This window comes from Elgaria multicarinata, chromosome 6 (assembly GCF_023053635.1).
Source record: "Elgaria multicarinata webbii isolate HBS135686 ecotype San Diego chromosome 6, rElgMul1.1.pri, whole genome shotgun sequence".
Lineage (NCBI taxonomy): Eukaryota > Metazoa > Chordata > Lepidosauria > Squamata > Anguidae > Elgaria > Elgaria multicarinata.
The window spans coordinates 896,400-915,766 of NC_086176.1; the positions used below are offsets into that span (position 1 = coordinate 896,400).

The 19,367-nt window shown below is 42.7% G+C and overlaps 1 protein-coding gene across 1 annotated transcript in view; it reads left to right on the forward strand.

Annotated features, from left to right (window-relative positions):
• Window positions 1-19,367, forward strand: part of LOC134400127 (neurotrypsin-like) — a 42,951-nt gene continuing 23,584 nt past the window's right edge. Inside the window, exons 1-10 of the mRNA XM_063128415.1 lie at window positions 1-20; window positions 972-1,255; window positions 4,274-4,397; window positions 11,127-11,299; window positions 13,176-13,323; window positions 13,457-13,635; window positions 14,071-14,212; window positions 15,475-15,677; window positions 16,283-16,424; window positions 18,400-18,605. Coding sequence (XP_062984485.1) covers window positions 1-20; window positions 972-1,255; window positions 4,274-4,397; window positions 11,127-11,299; window positions 13,176-13,323; window positions 13,457-13,635; window positions 14,071-14,212; window positions 15,475-15,677; window positions 16,283-16,424; window positions 18,400-18,605 — 1,621 coding nt within the window. The remainder of the gene's footprint in view (window positions 21-971; window positions 1,256-4,273; window positions 4,398-11,126; window positions 11,300-13,175; window positions 13,324-13,456; window positions 13,636-14,070; window positions 14,213-15,474; window positions 15,678-16,282; window positions 16,425-18,399; window positions 18,606-19,367) is intronic.

The following is a 19,367-nucleotide window of genomic DNA, read 5'->3' on the forward strand; positions in this document are numbered from 1 at the left end:
ATGGCGCTTATGAAGGTCTCGTATACCAAGTTGAATCATAGGCCTATCTAACCCAGTACTGTCTACTCTGACTGGCAGATGTTCGCCAAGATATCAGGAAGAGGCATGTTCCTTTTAATTAGAAACATCAGGAATTGAACCTGGAAATTTCTGTGTGCAAAGCCGGGATGCTACTAGTACATGGTGGATTAGTGGAAAGCCTAACTTTGTTAGGGCAGAAGTGGAGAATTTAATAACATTTCCAGTGGTCAGGCTTCAGTGCCCTGCATTGCCCCTTCTATTATGTATACATTATTTAAAATATATGCACATTTGCATAATTTATACAAGTCAGAGAATTTAGCCTTTCATGGTGCATAACTTTGAACATTTTGAAAAACTATACAAAGATAACAATAAGGTGAATGTTCCAAATTGAACCTTTTCTATGAAAATCAAGGGAGTGAAAAGAGAAGGAGAATTGGGGATTACCAGGAAAGGTGGCAGCACTTTTGCTTAAATGGCTTGTCCAGGTAGCTGCCACATTCCCCCACAGTGTATCATTTGGAACAATGCTACATCCCAATCTAGTGGCATTGTAGATGCATTATTCTAAAAAAAGAAAAGAAAAGGTGTGTGGGTTGTGCCATCTCCCCGTGCCCCCTCCTCCGCACACACACACTGGTCCATCTTGGAACAATGCTACTGTCCAGTGTGGGGCTCAGCTCACCCACCCAACCCCCACCCAATGCTCTATCATAACACAGCATCGAAGGGATGCTGCTCCCCAACCCAATTTAAGGAAAAAGTGAAGGGGGGGGGGAAGCTGCTGGTACCACTGCTTTTCCCTGTGAAACCTTGTCCCCCCCCCACAACTTCCAAGTTTTTCTCCAGTCCACCAAAGAAATAGCCAAAATGACACACCACTTTGCAGGCTCAACATTGCCTGCAGATGAGGCGCTGGTGACAGGCATCCAGTAATTCTGTCCAAGCTGGTCACGGAGACAGCCTAAACTTAAGTCTTCTCTTTTACTTCCAGCATCTGGTCCCTGTGAGCTGGAGACCTTCGGATACTATAATGGTTCACTGGCTGTGACAGTTGCTGGGTCAGCGTGCTTAAATTGGTCAGATTTCCCTGATTACATTCAGCAGTATCCAAACCGGGGGTTAGGGAACCACAACTATTGCAGAAATCCAGATGGTGGGGTAACCCCTTGGTGCTTTTATCAACTTTCCTCTGGAGCAATTGGCTGGGCCAACTGTGATTGTAGCCAGGGTAAGTCACAAACACTATGCCTATTATTGCTGCTGAATCCTCTAAAGGGAAAGTTTTGCTATAGCGTTCCATCCCACCTACTTTTTTTATCCAGTTTTCATCCGTGGTTTACCCCCTTCATTTCATTAGCAAGTCGAGCACTGGGGCACTTTCATGTCTGTGCATTGTTGCGCTCTTTCAGCTCCTGTATCTTTTCACCTACTATGCAGGTGAAATCTCAAGCCCCGCCCCTTGGGAAAGGTTTACAGGGAAGGAGGAGCAAAGGTTTGTTTTGCTAGTTCAAAGGGTGGGCAGATGAACAATCATTTTAATTTCTTTTGTAAAGGTGGTCAGGTCCCCTCCTTTGCTCCAAGGTAACCAAAATGCTTACATCTGTGTAAGTTTTAAAAATGAAGTGATCAAAATTGGCATGGTGATAGCTCTTAAGGAGGGCTATCCTTAAGTTTGAATCAGATGTGGTCACCCCTTGATTTTAAGGATTTTTTTAAATGGAAATTTTAAAAATGTTTACATCTGCTTAAGTTTTAAAGACAAAGAGATCAAACATAGCACAGTGATAGCTCTTAAGGAGGGCTTTCAGCATGCCAAGTTGGAATCTTGGGGTGGCTAAAGCCCTCCTTAAGAGCTATCATGTGCTAATTTTGATCTCTTTATCTTTAAAAATGAGGGAGCTGTGGGCAAGGAGGGTGCATTTTCTACATTTCTTTTAAGGTGAAGATGCCTGCTCAGGAGTAAGAACATAGCGTTAAATGGGACCTCTCTCCCTCCCTCTTCACGGTTGAGTAGAGAACCACCCCACCCTCCTCTTTTGTTAGCGAGACCATGCTTAGACACACACGCCCTCAACAAAGAACAGGATGGTCTGATAGAACACAACAACAGCAGTACACAGGAGAGAGGAGAGCATTTATTTCGCAGGGAAGGAAAATAATCCATGGACAGATATCTGAGGTAAGGGGTGCTCATATTCCCTTTTCTCCTATCCTGTGATTATGTGTTTAACTAAAGAGCAAAGCAACGTGTCGTATCCAAATGTGTGCAATGATGGCCCAATAGGCTGGGGGGGGGGGTTCTTGTTTTTAAAGAAAACATACTTTAGCAGGCTGAGATTGGGGGAAGATAAGATCTTGAACATTAGAACTGATTTTTTTTTTCTATGAAAGGCAGGATAATCTCTCTGATATGCTTGAAAATGGAGACATGGAAAAAGATGAATGGATGACTTTGAATCCATAGGGAAGAGATGTGGAAGATTGTCTCAGCTGGTTACAACCAGTGATTCTGGAAACACTCTCCCCTATCATATCTCCATTTCATGGCTAGGGATGTTTAGGAGATGGGGCAGTACCTTACTGTGTTATTGTACTAATGCAAATTATGTTGCACTAGCATCAGGAATCTCTAGAGTAACATCAATACTGCTAGCTTGCACAACAGGATTCTCTGAAAAAGAATCCCACCAGCTAATGCTATTTGTGTTGTGCTAGAGGTCCCTTTCACTGGCGCAAGATAATTTATGTTAGTGCAATGGTGTCGTAGGATACTGGCTGTGGAGTCCAAAACTCTCTAAGGCCATTCAGAGTCTTACTGGTTTGAATTAATCCTGAAGGACTAAGCAATAAACTTGCCAGCTTGAATACAGAGGAAAAGGATGAGATGTTGAATTTAGGTGGATTTCCTGCCGCTCTTCAATGGATCAGAACTAGTGTAGTCAAGTGATAAGAGTGTTGAATTAAGACCTTGGAGATTAGGGTTCAAATCCTTACTCAGCCATGAAGCTCAGTGGTTGACTTTCAGCTAATCACTATCTTTCAGCCTGACATACTCACAGGGTTGTTGTGAGAATAAAAGGGAGCAGGGGAGAACCACGTACATGGCCCTGAGGGTAGGATATAAATGTAATCAATAAATAAGTATTATGGAGGAGGCAAGACCAAGCAGAGATTTTTTTTTTAAGAACTAGCAAATGTACCTAGTTTCACATGGGTTGGAACGGACCTGTATTTGATACAGCAAAGCCAACAAGGAACATTACACTGCAGTCAGACTTGGACCTGGATGAGAGACACCAGAGTTGTTTGCACTCTTAGTCACAGCCCCTGCCGCAGTGCATCACTGCAGAGAAGACTTCAAGAGTAGTTACCTACCTAGCAGACTCGGACACAATGTGCCCATCCCTGTAGCCACCTGAGGGACATCTCTGCCCACTCCATTCTCTTGAAGGTGTTGTGCCTCCATTTGGGATAGAGGAGGAAGGCTGAACAGCTGAGCCTGAGAGTGTTTGGGGAAGGGCCGATCACATGAGCAGGCAGAAGCTAGCTGCAGCCCAACACAGCTGGCCTCACTCAGTCATCAGCAGCACAATATAAGGCAAGCGTTAGGTGCTGTGTGTTTGCTGGAAGCAATTGTTGTTCCCGGTGCTCTGTCCCAGTAGTATTCTTGACAGCTCACTTGGACTATACCTGACCCTGGAAAGACCTCGAGTGTTCTGTGCGTTCCTGAATCTAGTATTGCTTACCTTGGCTCCTGACAGATACTTTTAGCAAACTAAGCTTGGACTGTTTAATGACCATTCTTATCTCGCATCTCTAGTGATTCACAACAGATAACCAAATAACACTGAAGTTCACAGCACTGGGGTCCCGTTCTAGGCATGCTAAGTTTCTAGGTTTCACAGTATTGGAGCAATGGCACTGACGGAAAGACACATTTCTTTTACTATAGAAGAATAATTTATGAATTTGGTAAATTTGAGATAAAAGTTGTGCTATTTCCCATTCTCCTGCCCACTGATCACCTCACACTCCGCTTCCCATGCCAGATTGGAAATGTTGAGTAGAACGTAATGACGATGATAAATTCCCCTGATTCCTGCAGATTTGCCTTGGTCACTCCTAAAGAGGGGCAAAAGGATAGATTTTGCTTTACTCCTTTGGAAAGAAAAAAATTCTTCAAACATTGCTCAGTTTTTTTGAAGATTCAGCTGTTTTGATTCTTGTGGCCTCTCTGTTTTGACAGGTGCTGTGAGACTGATGGAGGGTGGCAGGGTGGAATTTTACTTCAACGGGCTGTGGGGCAGGATCTGTGGGGATCACTGGACAGACTTGGATGCCAGCGTGGTCTGCAGACAGCTGAGACTCAGGTAGGGATGCGTCATGGGGAGGGGAACCCCTGCCCCTTTCTCAAAAGAGCCAGTTTAGATGTCGGAGACCAGAATTTCCTTGATATTATTAAATGTTATTGAAAACATTAAATAGCATTTTACTTGTTCCTAAACAAATCTAACAAGGGAAAAACCAGATATGATGATGGGGAATCATAGAATAGCAGAGTTGGAAGGGGCCTACAAGGCCATCGAGTCCAACCCCCTGCTCAATGCAGGAATCCACCCTAAAGCATCCCCAACAGATGCTTGTCCAGCTGCCTCTTGAAGGCCTCTAGTGTGGGAGAGCCCACAACCTCCCTAGGTAACTGATTCTATGATGAGATGTTCTGCATTAAAAAACAAAAACAAAATGCTCCTCATTACCCCTAGTATTTCTGTGTAGATTCTTTTTTATTGAGGAACATTCAGTCATTTCATCTGCCACATGCAGTCATCATTACCACATCACTGAGAATTAAGTGATGTGAACTGCTCAGAGAGCTTCAGCTATGGAGCAGTATAGAAATGGAATACATGAATGAATGATTGTACTAGGCCAACATTATGGGGTGCTAATTTACACTAGAGTGCTGCTGAGTTCCTTTACCACCACAGGTGACATCCAAATCTGTTTATTGTAGCCCACAACCAGATAGAAAAAGCAAAGTATACAGGATATATTTCCAAAACATATAATGCAACAATATGTATACACCAAGACATATTGAATAGTGTACCATTCATTCATTTATGTTGAGTGAATCAAAAACAGGTGAACTGAGCTCAACTTAATTGCAACTTTGCAACTTTTCCAGTAACTACAGGAATGGGGTCTGCCAGGAAACGTAGGTACCGTATTTCTTCGATTGTAAGACGCCATCGATTGTAAGACGCACACTAATTTCAGTACCACCAACAGGAAAAAAAACCCTAAGACACACCCGCGATTCTAAGACGCACCCCATTTTTAGAGATGTTTATATGGGGGGGAAAGTGTGTCTTAGAATCGAAGAAATAGTAATAAAGGGACAATCAGTTCTCCACTAATATCCTGATAGAAAATGGCAGTATAATAAAATATGTATTACAGTTTATAAATTCCCCTGAACCACCAATATAAATACAACCCAAGGCTTATAAACACGAACAGTTTCAGATAGTTAGCCCCTTTGATTCCAACTGAGAATTGATTGCCAATTACAGGAATACAAAAATTAGCTGCCAGGGATATCATACAATCTTAACAAAATAACTTATTTTGCCTTTCCTTGCCCCCCCCCCAAAAAAAAGTTCAAATGGAGAAATACCCATTTCCATTATTTTACAGTATACAGCCTTCAACCAGCTTTTTTTTATAAGAGCCATAGAGCAATTAGCAAGAGTACTGTTGGTCAAAACAAAATTTAATCCATCTAGCCAAGCTGTGCTTGTTAAGCAGTTTAGTCCAGTTTCCAAGCATAATGGCAGTATTATGCCATTAGCCACATATCCTAGGAACCCCAAGAATTGTTCTGAGGAAAAGTGTCTGAAATCTTTCAACCTCATTATTTATGCCATATATCCAAATGGCTACCCCATATAAGAGCTGGATTATAATCTTAGCACAAATACCTGCAAAGCCATGTGTATTAATCAACCACCCTTTGAAAAACTGAATCTTTGGGGAAACTGCTAGGCTATTATGTGTCAAAAAAAAATTATAGAAGATCTTTGAAGGCTTTATTTTAAAGTATGATGAAAATAAATACCAAGATACATATAAAAAGAGGCTCGCTCAATTGAATTTCCATTGAGAACCCAGTGATATAATTTTCTATGTTTTGCAAATTCTAAGATCTTTGTTTTATGTATAATTTATAACCAAATTATTAATGTCACAAAAATGGGCAAAGGCTTTCAACAAATGATATAGTTCCAGTCTTGATTGTGACGATAATGCAGAGTCATCAGCATATAGCAACAATCGTGTCTGTGTGGTAGGTAGTTTGGGATCCTGAGAATTTATTTAATTAGAAAAAGTATTTTCTTATCAATTGAATATTTTTTTAACTTCTCCCATCACGAGTTTCTAGGAATAAGATCAAAAGCTGCTTTAAGATCTATAAAGGCAACAAAATGTTTCTGGCCAGGTCCTCAACAGTGCTTTTATTTGTTTATTTTTTACATTTATATACCACCCCATAACCGAAGTTCTCTGGGCAGTTTACAGCTAGGTGTGAGAACAGGTAGCTACTAATTAGTTCAGTATATTCAGATATTAATTCATTTTCTGTGTTTTTATTTTCTGTTTTCATTTTCCATTTGACTATATGTTGATAATATATACTAAAGGAGGAGTTGTCATCTAGTAGTAAAAAGGAAAAAGTGTTTCTTTTAGAATATTTATTTAAAACATTTGTATCCCGCCTTATATAATTAAGACCTCAGGGAGGCGTACAGATAATAGATGGAACTGAGCATGCTCCAGGCCTGTGCTTTTGGGTGTGGTTATAAGATGGATGCCAAACAGAACTGGACAAAGAAATAAACCAGTTAAACAATGACAATATTAAAAATAGACAGACTGATAAGTTCTAAAACCAGATTGTTCTATACCCAATTCAACCAACCAAGACTCAGGCTTTTTTAACATGTAAGCTACATAGATTTTCCCAACAACTGATAAACTGATTAGGTGATAGTTTGATGGATCAGACTGTGCTCCTGTTTTAAATATAGGAACAACTATAGGTCTTTGCTTAGAGAAATGTGTAACTTAAGAAGACAACAGTATGCAGAGCAGGAGAAGTTAGAGATAGAGATTAGGAGTTTGGAGGAAGAATATTGGCAGGGTAAAAACAAATACAAATTAACTATAGGTCTTTGCGCGTCATCAGATGGGGGAGCAATGACCACATAGCCCATTCAGTGGGTATTTTTTATCGCACTGCTTTACCTGCACACAGCAGGAAATGGCAGCAAATGGCTACAGCATGAAGAACTTGATCAGGAGGGCTTTAAACTGAATCTTAGGGAGGCAGAAGACATAAATTTCGAGGCAACAATGGATAAAGGCCCATGCACCACAGTACAGAGAACAGCTCCAATAGTGCCCAAAAATAGTGTCCGCAACAATGTAGGAACAAAGCCAGACTATAAAACACATGGTCTTCGATGTCTATATACTAATGCCCAGAGCATGGGAAACAAACAGAATGAACTTGAACTCTTATTACAGAAGGCAAATACGACTTGATAGGTATAACTGAAACTTGGTGGGATGACTCCCATGACTGAAATATAGCAATTGAAGGATATAACTTGTTCAAAAAGAACAGAAGAAACAGAAAGGGAGGTGGAGTTGCATTATATGTTAAAAATACCTATCCCTGCACAGAAATACAGGCAGATGAGACTGGGAGCCCCGTCAAGAGCATCTGGATTAAAATAAATGGGGCAAGGAATAAAAAGAATATGATAATTGGAGTCTACTACCAACCACCCAATCAAGGAGAAGACAAGGATGAAATTTTTGAGGAACAAATTGCCAATGTTTCAAGAAAGTGTGATGTAGTAGTGATGGGGGACTTCAATTACCCTGATATCTGTTGGGAGACCAATACTGCCAAAAGCGGCCCTTCCAAGAAATTCCTGACGTGTGGATGATAACTTTCTTTTACAGAAAGTGGAGGAACGAACCAGATCAGCAATCCTTGACTTGATATTGATCAATAGGGATGACTTAGTGGATAAAGTGGCAGTTATGGGAACTTTGGGGTAAAGTGCCCATGTCACACTTGAATTCTTGATTATAAAGGAGGCAAAAGCTGAGTGTAGCCATACATGTACTCTGGATTATAGGAAAGCTAATTTTAATAAATTCAGAACTATGATAAGGAAGGTCTCATGGCAAGTGAGCCTAATGAGCAAAGGAGTGCAGGATGGGTGGGAGTATTTAAAAAAGGAAATTCTAAAGGCACAGTTACAAACAATTCCAACAAGCAGAGAAGATAGAAGACAACAGAAGAAACCAATGTGGCTCCACAAAAAGCTTAGAGATGACTTGAAAACAAAAACAAAAAAAAGATACATATAGGAAGTGGAAGGAAGACCAGGCTACAAAAGAAGAGTACAGACAGGTGGAACAGAAGTGCCAAAATGGCGTCAGGAAGGCTAAAGCTGAGAATGAGCTGAGATTAGCGAGGGATGCTAAAAGCAATAATAGGCTTTCTTCAGATACATGAGTATCTGACAGAGAAAGAAATGATGGTTCAGCTACTTAATGAGGATGGCAAATTGATAACAGAAGACAAAGAAAAGGCTGAAGTGCTCATTTCCTACGTTGGCTCAGTCTTCTCACAAAAGCGGGTCTAAGAACCCCCTGGAAAAAGCGAAGCACAAGTTGAGGGGGCAGGATTGCAGTTTGAGATTGAAAAACAAATGGTCAAAGAACACCTAATTTCCTTGAATGAGTTCAAATCTCCAGGGCCTGATGAACTGCATCCTAGAGTAATGAAGGAGCTAGCGGAAGAACTCTCAGAACCTTTGTCTATTATCTTTGCAAAGTCATGGAAGACGGGTGAGGTGCCGGACGACTGGAGGAGGGCTAACGTTGTCCCCATCTTCAAAAAGGGCAAAAAGGAGGCGCCTGGGAACTACAGACCAGTCAGTCTGACATCCATCCCTGGGAAAATTCTGGAACAGATTATAAAGAAGTCAATCTGTAAGCACCTTGAAATCCATGCAGTGATTACTAGAAGCCAACATGGATTTGTATGAAACCAATTCTGACAGACAAATTTGATCTCATTTTTTGATTGGGTAACCTCCCTTGTGGACTGTGGAAATGCTGCGGACGTCCTATATCTTGACTTTAGCAAAGCTTTTGACAAAGTGCCCCATGATATTCTGATTAACAAACTAGCAAAAAGTGGGCTAGATGGAACAACTATTAGGTGGATTCACAGTTGGCTACAGAATCGGACTCAAAGAGTGCTTATCAATGGAATCGTCTCTAACTGGGGGGATGTAACGAGTGGGGTACCACAGGGCTCAGTCCTGGGTCCAGTGCCCTTCAACATTTTTATTAATGATTTGGATGAGGAGGTGCAGGGAATGCAGATGACACAAAATTGGGTGGGATAGCTAACATACAGAAACAAACTTCAGAGTGATCTTGATAGGCTGGAGTGCTGGGCTGAAAACAACATGATGAAATTTAATAGGAATAAATGCCAAGTTCTACATTTAGGATGGTTACAAGATGGGGGATACTTGGCTCAGCAATACTACAAATGAGAAGGATCTTGGAATTGTTGTAGATCGCAAGCTGAATATGAGCCAACAGTGCGATATGGCTGCAAGAAAGGCCAATGCTATTTTGGGCTGCATTAATAGAAGTATAGCTTCCAAATCACGTGAGGTACTGGTTCCTCTCTATTCGGCCCTGGTTAGGCCTCATCTAGAGTATTGCGTCCAATTCTGGGCTCCACAATTCAAGAAGGACGCAGACAAGCTGGAGCGTGTTCAGAGGAGGGCAACCAGGATGATCAGGGGAAACAAAGCCCTATGAAGAGAGACTGAAAGAACTGGGCATGTTTAGCCTGGAGAAGAGAAGATTGAGGGGAGACATGATAGCACGCTTCAAATACTTAAAAGGTTGTCACACAGAGGAGGGCCAGGATCTCTTCTCGATCATCCCAGAGTGCAGGACACGGAATAATGGACTCAAGTTAAAGGAAGCCAGATTCCAGCTGGACACCAGGAAAAACTTCCTGACTGTTAGAGCAGTGCGACAATGGAATCAGTTACCTAGGGAGGTTGTGGGCTCTCCCACACTAGAGGCCTTCAAGAGGCAGCTTGACAACCATCTGTCAGGGATGCTTTAGGGTGGATTCCTGCATTGAGCAGGGGGTTGGACTCGATGGCCTTGTAGGCCCCTTTGTTAGACAAATATCTGGTTCTTTCTTCCTAAGGGCGGATCCCATAGAAATGCACAGATCAAGTTTGGAGGATATATATATATATATTTATTCAGGCTGCAGCGCTGGGTGCGAAAAGCTCTAAAGCTATTCGGACCCTGAATACAAGAAATTACAATTATTTATACCGTTAACATCACATATGCTTCTTTTCCTGCCATTATTCTAAAAATGTATACGTGGTATAGTTAGCATTACATATGCCTCTCTCCTACCATTGTTCTAAAAATGTGTACATTGTGCTGGTTCTGACTAAATGTCAGCAGGCATCCGGGTTTGGTTCAAACCGATTCCTCAACTGCTGATTCTGAAAAACAACTTACATAGGACAGGGGGTTTGGGTGAAACAGAGTTCATTCCCAAGTCACACAGCAAGTTTTTTCTAAAATGGAGTTACATTTGCTAACACCTTCCAACTACTATTCTATGATTCTACCTGTGGCCTGCCCACCCCTGATCTAAAGGATAATATATAATGGTACTTATCCTCTCTGGCCTTTTGTCTTGTTTCTGCTTTTTTGTGGTTATAGTGTAGCCCTTTTTATAAGTGGGCCTATCAGCAAAGAAACTTGTTTTTGCTTAGTTATAGTTTTGCCATTTGATTTTAAGATTGTAGTGGGATACAGACTTCAAAGGTTTTTTAACAAATTAGTAGTTGGGAAAGTATTGATGTAGGTTTCAGGGCAACGATGACAGAAGAAAGCTAAACTTTAACACTGCCAGTGATTTTCAGTGGAGTTACTGCGTTTTCTACTTTCTGGCTTAGTGAAATTGGCACAGCCCAAAGGGAGAGCTATTCTGTTCTGGGGCCAATACCCTTTCATCTCCAGTCTGCAAACTGTCGTGGGGATGAGAAGATGCTGTTGCAGTGCAGTTACCAACAGACGTTCAGAACCTGCGTCAAGGGAACTGCTGTGGCAAACTGTGTCCCACCTCAAGGTAAACCTGAAAATACCACCACCACCACCACCACCTTTCCAGCCCTTTCAGCAAATGGCGAGCAAAAGATAAACATTTTCAACAGAGCTGAAAAGGGTGTGCCAGAGGTGTACTTCTTTTGCCGTACTTGGTTTGATCAAATAGCTTTTTGAAGCACTATGAAATACTGCAGAATCTGTTCACCCAAGACACATGGAATTAGAGTGCACAAGATGGCAATAACACTTACTCTGGGCCACTTTCAATTCCCTGAAAGCCTGTCTCTGAACTTATTTGCAGTGCAGCCATTAAGGGCCTAAAAAGATGTAAATTGGCCAACCAATTTGATATTCACAAATTGCCCCATTCATGTGTAAAAGAGGGGGTGAAGGGTGGTATAATTTTAAAATCTAAATGGGTGCACATGAGAGGAACGAAACTGTCCCATTCATCAGCTCCGGCACTCCAGGCGCTCTAGCCTGGCTCTCATGCAGGAAGCGGCCTGGAGGAAAATATCCTAGGGTGACGGAAGGCAGGGAAGGCAGGCAGAGGAAGGTGTCGCTCCCCTTGCTTGCACATTGAATGCAGCCCTCTGCTCTGAAACCTGAGGTTGACCATTCTCTCAGAGTTAAACTCTCATTTCAAGAATAAACCAGTACAGGTAACTTGGCTTACTTCAATTTGAGGTAACAAAGACTGGCCCACTGTAAGGACTTAAATAGAGAAATGGTTCCTCTCTGTGTCAAACTACACATCATGTTATTAATGCATTTAAAAAGAGTGCTAACTAATCACTTTCATTTTGAGGTAAATGCAGCTGTGGGCCCCTGATCCAGAATGTGCATTCAGTGCATGGGGGATAGGGGTGCAGCAGCTTCCCACCAAACCATGGCTTTATAGAAAGAAGGTTCACATGGAAAAATGAAAGATGGGTATGCATATATCCCATGGTCATCTCTAGATCATCCCTGTACATCCAAATGACGCACAGGAGATCCTAGGGTCTACCGGGGACAACCAAAGACTTTCCCTGGGATAACTGGGACCACGTATTTCCCTGTTTTTCCATGGTCCCAGGACAATCCCGAGGTCCGCAGCTAGTGTGGCACGGCCTCCTGGGTCCTCAAACAGGAACAGTGCTGCGCACGGTGGCTCCATGCCTGGGGTGGGTGGGTGGGTTTGGACACGGTTTTGTTCCCTTACTTTTTCACCACATGATTGGCTCCTCTTAAAAATAAATAAAATGGCACCCACAATGTCCCTCTTCCCTTCTGGAATGTCACACAGCCGTATAGACACTGGGGGAGGATCGTGGAAGCAGGTAAGTCCGCGATCCTCTCCCCTGCCTCCCCCTACACTCTTCAGTGTAGCTGAGTCCTATGTCAATGTGGTGGTGTGTGAGGGTGTTTTTTTAAAAAACACATGAGTTCTCTAGGGGGACAAGGAAATGAAAGAATAAGAATGGTAAAGATAGAACTGAAGTATCCTAGCATATGCCTTCCTCTGCTGCTATTTGCCCCTGAAGGTGCTGTTTGCAGTAAATATCACTTTCAGGGGCAGATAGCAACTGGTTGTGTGAGAATGAAAGAACAAATAACGTGCCGTTGTTTGGTTCTCAGTCCAGAGCCAAGAAAGTTAAATCATTGTTTAATACATAGAAATGGTAGTCAGGAATCAGAAGCAATTCATTTGGAAGGAACATCCCATGCTTTGCTTTGGTGGTGGATATGGATGTGCCCCTACTGTTGCATCAAGCCACAAGGTGTGTGCTGGCAGGAAATGGGGGTGGAGATCAACTGTAGTGTCCAGAAAGTTTGTTGCTCTTAGCCATCAGGACTGTGTTTGATTTTGTTGTTTTGTTGTTTTGTTTTTTGGTCTCACTCTTCCCAAAGAGCAGGTTTAGGGTCTCCGCTTCGTCTGGTGGGGGGTGAAACGAGCTTTCAGGGTCGACTGGAAGTCTATCACAATGGCCACTGGGGTACTATCTGCGATGACCAATGGGATGATAAGGATGCTGAAGTGGTTTGCAGACAGCTGGGCTTCAGGTAATCTGTCACCCCCTCATCTTTGCCAGGGGACATTTATAAATGAAAACATACCTTACTAATGCTCGGTATAAAAAGATCCATAAAAAGATTGTATCAATCATCACAGTGCATATGTTTGTTTTTCCCCAAGTGGAACTGCAAAGGCTGTGTCTTGGGCTCACTTTGGGCAGGGCTCAGGCCCAATCCTCCTGGATGAAGTGGAGTGCTCAGGCAATGAGTTTTTACTGGACCAGTGCAAGAAGAATACCTGGGGAGAGCACAACTGTGACCACATTGAAGATGCAGGGGTAACCTGTGACCCCTATACAGGTATGGATCCGTCTAACATGTCTCTTTGTAGGCAGACCCTAATGAGCCCCTTCTCTTGGAACTAGTTTTCACTGAGCTGGTAAACCTCTACTATATCATGTCAGAGTGCAGGTAATTGCTCACATGATGGAATCCAGTTTCCTTGTATATATAAAACTAACAAGTCAAGGAGAAAGGCTGTAGCTTTCTCCCAATCATGCTTATTTTCTATGAACAAAGATGTATTTATTTATTTTTAAGTAAGGTGAACTCAATCATTTGATCCACCATCTGCAGAGTGAAGTGATACAGTGTAAAAACGCTTGGGACGTATAAGTGCACAGGTGTAAGTTTGCAAGCTTTCATATGCTATGGAAACGAAGTGGGATAATTAGAGAGAAAACCAGGACAAATGTGTAGGTGTGATGGAGCTCTGCATCTCTCTTATCCTAGCAGAAGGTACTCTCCGATTGGCAGGAGGCCACAACCCAAATGAAGGAAGATTGGAGGTATACCATAATGGAGGCTGGGGGTGCATATGTGATGATGGCTGGACAGGAATCAATGCCCAGGTGGCTTGCAGACAGTTGGGCTTCAGGTAAGTAAAAGGAGAGTACTGTTTTTCAAAAAGGAATTTTAGATTATCCATCTGTGGGTCAATTATGTCAAACCAGAGTTAGCATAAATAATTGTTTGCAGACTCATTTCAAACCATTTTTTTATTCTGGCTTGTTGGCTGGTCAAAAACTATAGTTTGTTAACTCAGACATGACACCAAACCATAGTTAAGCTTCCTTAACTATGGCTAGGTGTATTATCTGAATCAAGCAAAAATGTTGTGTAGCATTAATTAAAAACTGAGTTTAGCATCTTTACAATCAGAGAGGAATATCAAAAGTTGGTGTTGCCTCCCTACATTTCCATCAGGAGACTCATCAGCTTGACAGTCTTTTAGCTATCAAGACAGATCTCTTCCAGCAGGCCTAGCCAGGGGCATTTTAGGATGCTTTTAGGATGTTTTTTAACAGTGTATACTATGTTTTTGATCAGTATTTTATGTATTTTATGCTTGCTGTTGTTCCCTGCCTCGATCTAACTGGACAGGCGGGTAAGAAATAAATTAGTAGTAGTAGTAGTAGTAGTAGTAGTATGGAAATAATCATCTAGAAGAGTATGGGAATGGTTTTTATTTTGTACAAATGTTGAAATGCCATCAGGAATACAATTTTAAGAAATGTTAAATCTCAAAAAGAAGCAATAGCTCATAGAAAGTTATTCAAGTGCAAACCTATGTATATTAATATGAACGTTGTTGTTATTATGCCATCATTGTACACAACAATTTATAGAATAACTTAAGTAAAAAAGGGAGGTTTCCCAAAGGACTTACAATCCGAATTTTAGCAGAAGAGGAAATAGAGGAAGATGAAGAAAGGGTATGCGTGTAATATTCTATTCTTAGCTTGACTTCAGTTTCAGCATGTCTAAATACAAATCACACTGATTTCATAGAGTTGAATTAAATGAGAAACGGGGTGATTCTTCTCCCAACTCGCACCTTTTCTTCATGTATATATTTGGCCCTGTACTAAACGATATGCAATTATATCTTCATATAAAAGGAAATGTATCTGCAGCACCCTATGATTTCCCTGTCGTATTTCTGGGAAATCAACTCATGCCAAGGAACTCATCCAAGTTACAACTGAGATTGTTATCCAGCTCTGCATTTATGGGTTCACTTCAAAGGAATGTCGGCTCCTTTCTGATTCAAGCTGCTAGTCTGTGAAGGAATCTGTGAATACAGGGTCTGCCAGTGTTTTTATTTTTTTTATTTTTTGCTTGCTTGCTTCTTTCTAGTGGCCCTGCCAGGCTGGCATCAAAGGGAGAATTTGCATCTGGTCAAGGCTTCATCTTACTGGATGATGTGATTTGCACTGGGACTGAGTTGTCTCTGTTCAACTGCCCCCACAGTAACTGGGGTCAACACGACTGCTCTCATGAAGAAGATGTGGGAGTCCACTGCTCCCCAGATAGCAACAGGATCTCTGAAGAGGCTACAGGTAACTAGCTGTGCATCCTCCAAAGAATGGGAACTTGGTGCAGGGGGGCATTCATTCAGCCCACTGCCTCACTGTGGAACGGCCCTTGAGCTCCTGGATTCTAGCTCTAAGGTTAACATCCATGTTTTACTCAGTTACGTTCAGCCAAAGTAGTCATGATGGAGGACAGCCATGTTTGTTTTAGTGTCTGACAGGTTCACATAAAATATGGAATGGAGTTTATTTTTAATATCATAAGGGGGTACACAGGTGAAGGACACTGAACCCTCCTTCTCCCCTCACTCCATTGCTTCAAGCAACTTTATAAGGAAAACGAAGGCAGGTGTATCTAATTACCCATGGGACCTTGACTTCACTTCCAATTTGCTCAGATAATTCCCTTCAGACAAAAGAGTTGATGGGTTAGTACTTCAGAATAACTTCCAGGTGTTTTTTTTCTTCCCCAGCACATTTTCTTTTGTCTACTTTTCTAATTGTGCCTATCTTATTTAGGAGTTGCTCATGCACTTGCCTCAGCACTGGCTTCGTCATATTGTACCACTTCCACACTATTGAGTTGTTGTTTTATTCTTTACCCATCTTGCATTATGGACTCTAACCTGCAGGGCTCCCTGTGCGGCTGGTGGATGGGGAGAGCGCCAAAGAAGGGCGTGTAGAGGTCTTCCTGAATGGGCACTGGGGCAGCGTCTGCGAAGATGGCTGGACAGACAGAGATGCAGCTGTGGTTTGCAGGCAGCTGGGTTACAGGTAAATGGATCGCATGGGTCTGTTTAGGAAAGGAGGGTAAGCTTATTTAAATTCTGTAGTCAACAACTAGTTTTGCCCAGGGATGCCTTTAGAAGGGTTTAGTGGTCCAAAGCCCCATCGCCCCGCCTCCTTTTACCATCCCGCTGCCAAAGATATTGCTCATTCATAACCCTCTTTTGCCTCTGGGACTGGCAGTCAGAAGGACACATAGCACCACTCAGGGGGCTGGATGTGGCCCAGACATCATCAGGTGTTCAGGAATCATTTCTCTCACTCTCTATTTGCAGGGATAGCTTCAGCCTTTGGTTTAATCTGTCATTATAGTTCATGTATTCTAAGCTGCTTCCCTGTTCGGCTTTAGTAAACTTCTCTGTCTTGCATCTCCCAACAGTGGATTGCGCTCTGGCCATATTGAGACAGGACCACTTAATGTGTGATATACTTCCCAGAAGGAGATTGTGTGCCTCTGTGGTAAACTTTGCCTGGGAGCTCCATCTCACCAGCCTTTTATCGCACTTTCATCCTGCCTTGTTTACCGTTTTGCCCCACGACCTTCATGTGTCGCCATCCCTATCCTGCAGTCACCTCACCTCTTCCCCTCCATCTTCTGTTTTTTGGAGGGGTTGGGGAAAGTGCAGTATTTTTTCTCCAAGTAGGATGAAACTGCCTTTCTGTCCCCGTGTATTGCTGTTCTCATACTGTGTTGCAGAATGTCCGTTCTTAGGGGCATGTGTGTTGAAGGGCAGTCTTTGTGATGAAAGAGGAGGGTGGGGTTGTTTATCCTCCAGCTCGCTGAGTCAGTCGAAGGGACTTCTGCTGCTCCAACCCCACTCTCATTGCTCTATTGTTCACCCGTTTCAACTTCCCTCTTTTTTTGCCTGGTGTACAAGATGCCTATCCTATGAAATGCTAAATTACTAAACTTTAGACAACAAAGCCAGAGTGAGGGGGGAAGGTGCCCACATCCATCAGATTGTCCATCAACCACAAGAACCAATGAACTGGAGGGGGAAGGAGAAGGGGCGGGGTGGGGTGGGCGATACCAGGAAGGTGAGCCGACACAGCTGAAAAGATAAACAAGTCAAAATAGTGCAACGGTGCATGCATGTGGAAGTGACCAGCGCTTGACGCGCTAATGAAATGGAGGTGGAAATTGCGGATGCATGCCAGGGAAAGAAAGTAGGTGTGATGGAGCTCGTAGGCTGAGCAGGAATGAAGGAGAAGCAAGACAAGCTCCAAAATAGAATTAGAGAAGATTCTAGAGTTCTGGGGCTGACTTCACAGTGCCAGATTGGCATGAAACCTTGTATAACAACCCCTCTAGCTGACCAGCTGAATATGATTACAGGCCCCCTTGCTTGGGGGAAATGGCCTTTTAATTTATTTGCTTTCATTTAATCAGTGGGCTACAGAGCTCCAAAAGTAAGTCAGTCCCCATGTTGTTCATATATACCCACCTTCCCCGACCTGGTGGGGATGATAGGAATTGTAGTCGAACACCTGGGACTGGGGAAACTGATGTATACAAAAAGGTACCTCAGTGGTCTTAATTGTACTTCATTGAGTTGGAGTAAGCATGTGGACTCCCAGTCTAGATTGGAATCACCATTCACAGGTAGGGGAGGTTTAAAACCTCCCACCCTGCCACTTCCTTCACCTTAAATTTTCCCATTCCACAGGGGCTAAAAAGAGAAAGAAAACCTTCCAGGGGAACCAGTAGAGTTCTCTCTCTCTCTCTCTCTCTCTCTCTCTCTCTCTCTCTCTCTCTCTCTCTCTCTCTCTCTCTCTCTCTCTCTCTCTCTCTTTAGCCTCCTCCCCTCACCCTTGCTACCTATGCAGAGCTCCAAGGTAAAAATAAAATAAAATTACAACACAGCCAGATGCAGATTACATATTTGACATAGTGTCTAGTTTAGCCCTTGATAGGCTTGGCTTTAATGACCTCTGATTAGCTTAACTGATTCTCTCCTTGCAGTGGTCCTGCAAAGGCCAAGAGTGTGCCTCCTTTGGGCGAAGACCATGTTCCCCTCCATCTAGGCGATGTGGAGTGCAGTGGTGCTGAACACACTTTGGGGGAGTGCATTGTCCAGGAAAGTCACCTTCACAACTGCAGGCACAGCAGAGGTGCTGGAGTGATCTGTGACTACATGGGAAAAGAGATCCAGGCAATCAGAAATGCAGGTATATGGAAATTCATTTAATTCATTTCTGTACTGTCCAATAACCAAAGCTGTCGGGGCAGTTCACAAAAATTACCACACAGAATAAACATAATAAAAACCTAATATCAAATCTTGAACATACAAAATTTAAAAACAATTTAAACCAACTAAAATCAGTTAATAAAAGGTATTACTCACATTCCGCATTTCTTTAGTAGCTGGGGTTGCGCATGAACATTAGCATAAAATTTGTCTTCCAGAGGGCTAAACTACATGCTATGTTAAATGCATAGCATGTAGATGGTCCTAATGTTAGTATAAGGGGCTCATCATACGAGCGTTTTATAGCACGCTCGTTACTGGGCGGGTCCCTTTGATGACACCGTCCGCCTCCCACATGTCTCTCACTCCTTCTGGTCTTTTTTCCATCACAAAATAAGACAGAGAAAATCCGATTTTGGGGGGCTATAGCAAAACTTGCCTCCATTTCCTGCTGTGTGCAGAAGAAGCAGCGTGATAAAAGCACCCACTGAATGAGCCTCCTGGTCAACGCTTGCTTCCTCTTTCTTCCTCGTGTGAAGAAAGAGGAAGCTGTTTGTCCCTATTGTGGGACAGTATCAGGAGGCAAAGTGACGGTAGGGAAATGCAATTCCCCCCCACATTTGATGATGCTCTAAGTATGTGGGGCCCTGACCTGGAGTGGGACCACTGCACATGGATGGGGAGCTGTTAAATCTCCCCATCCAGCCTCAATTTTTCTTTTAAATTCATCCCCGTTCTA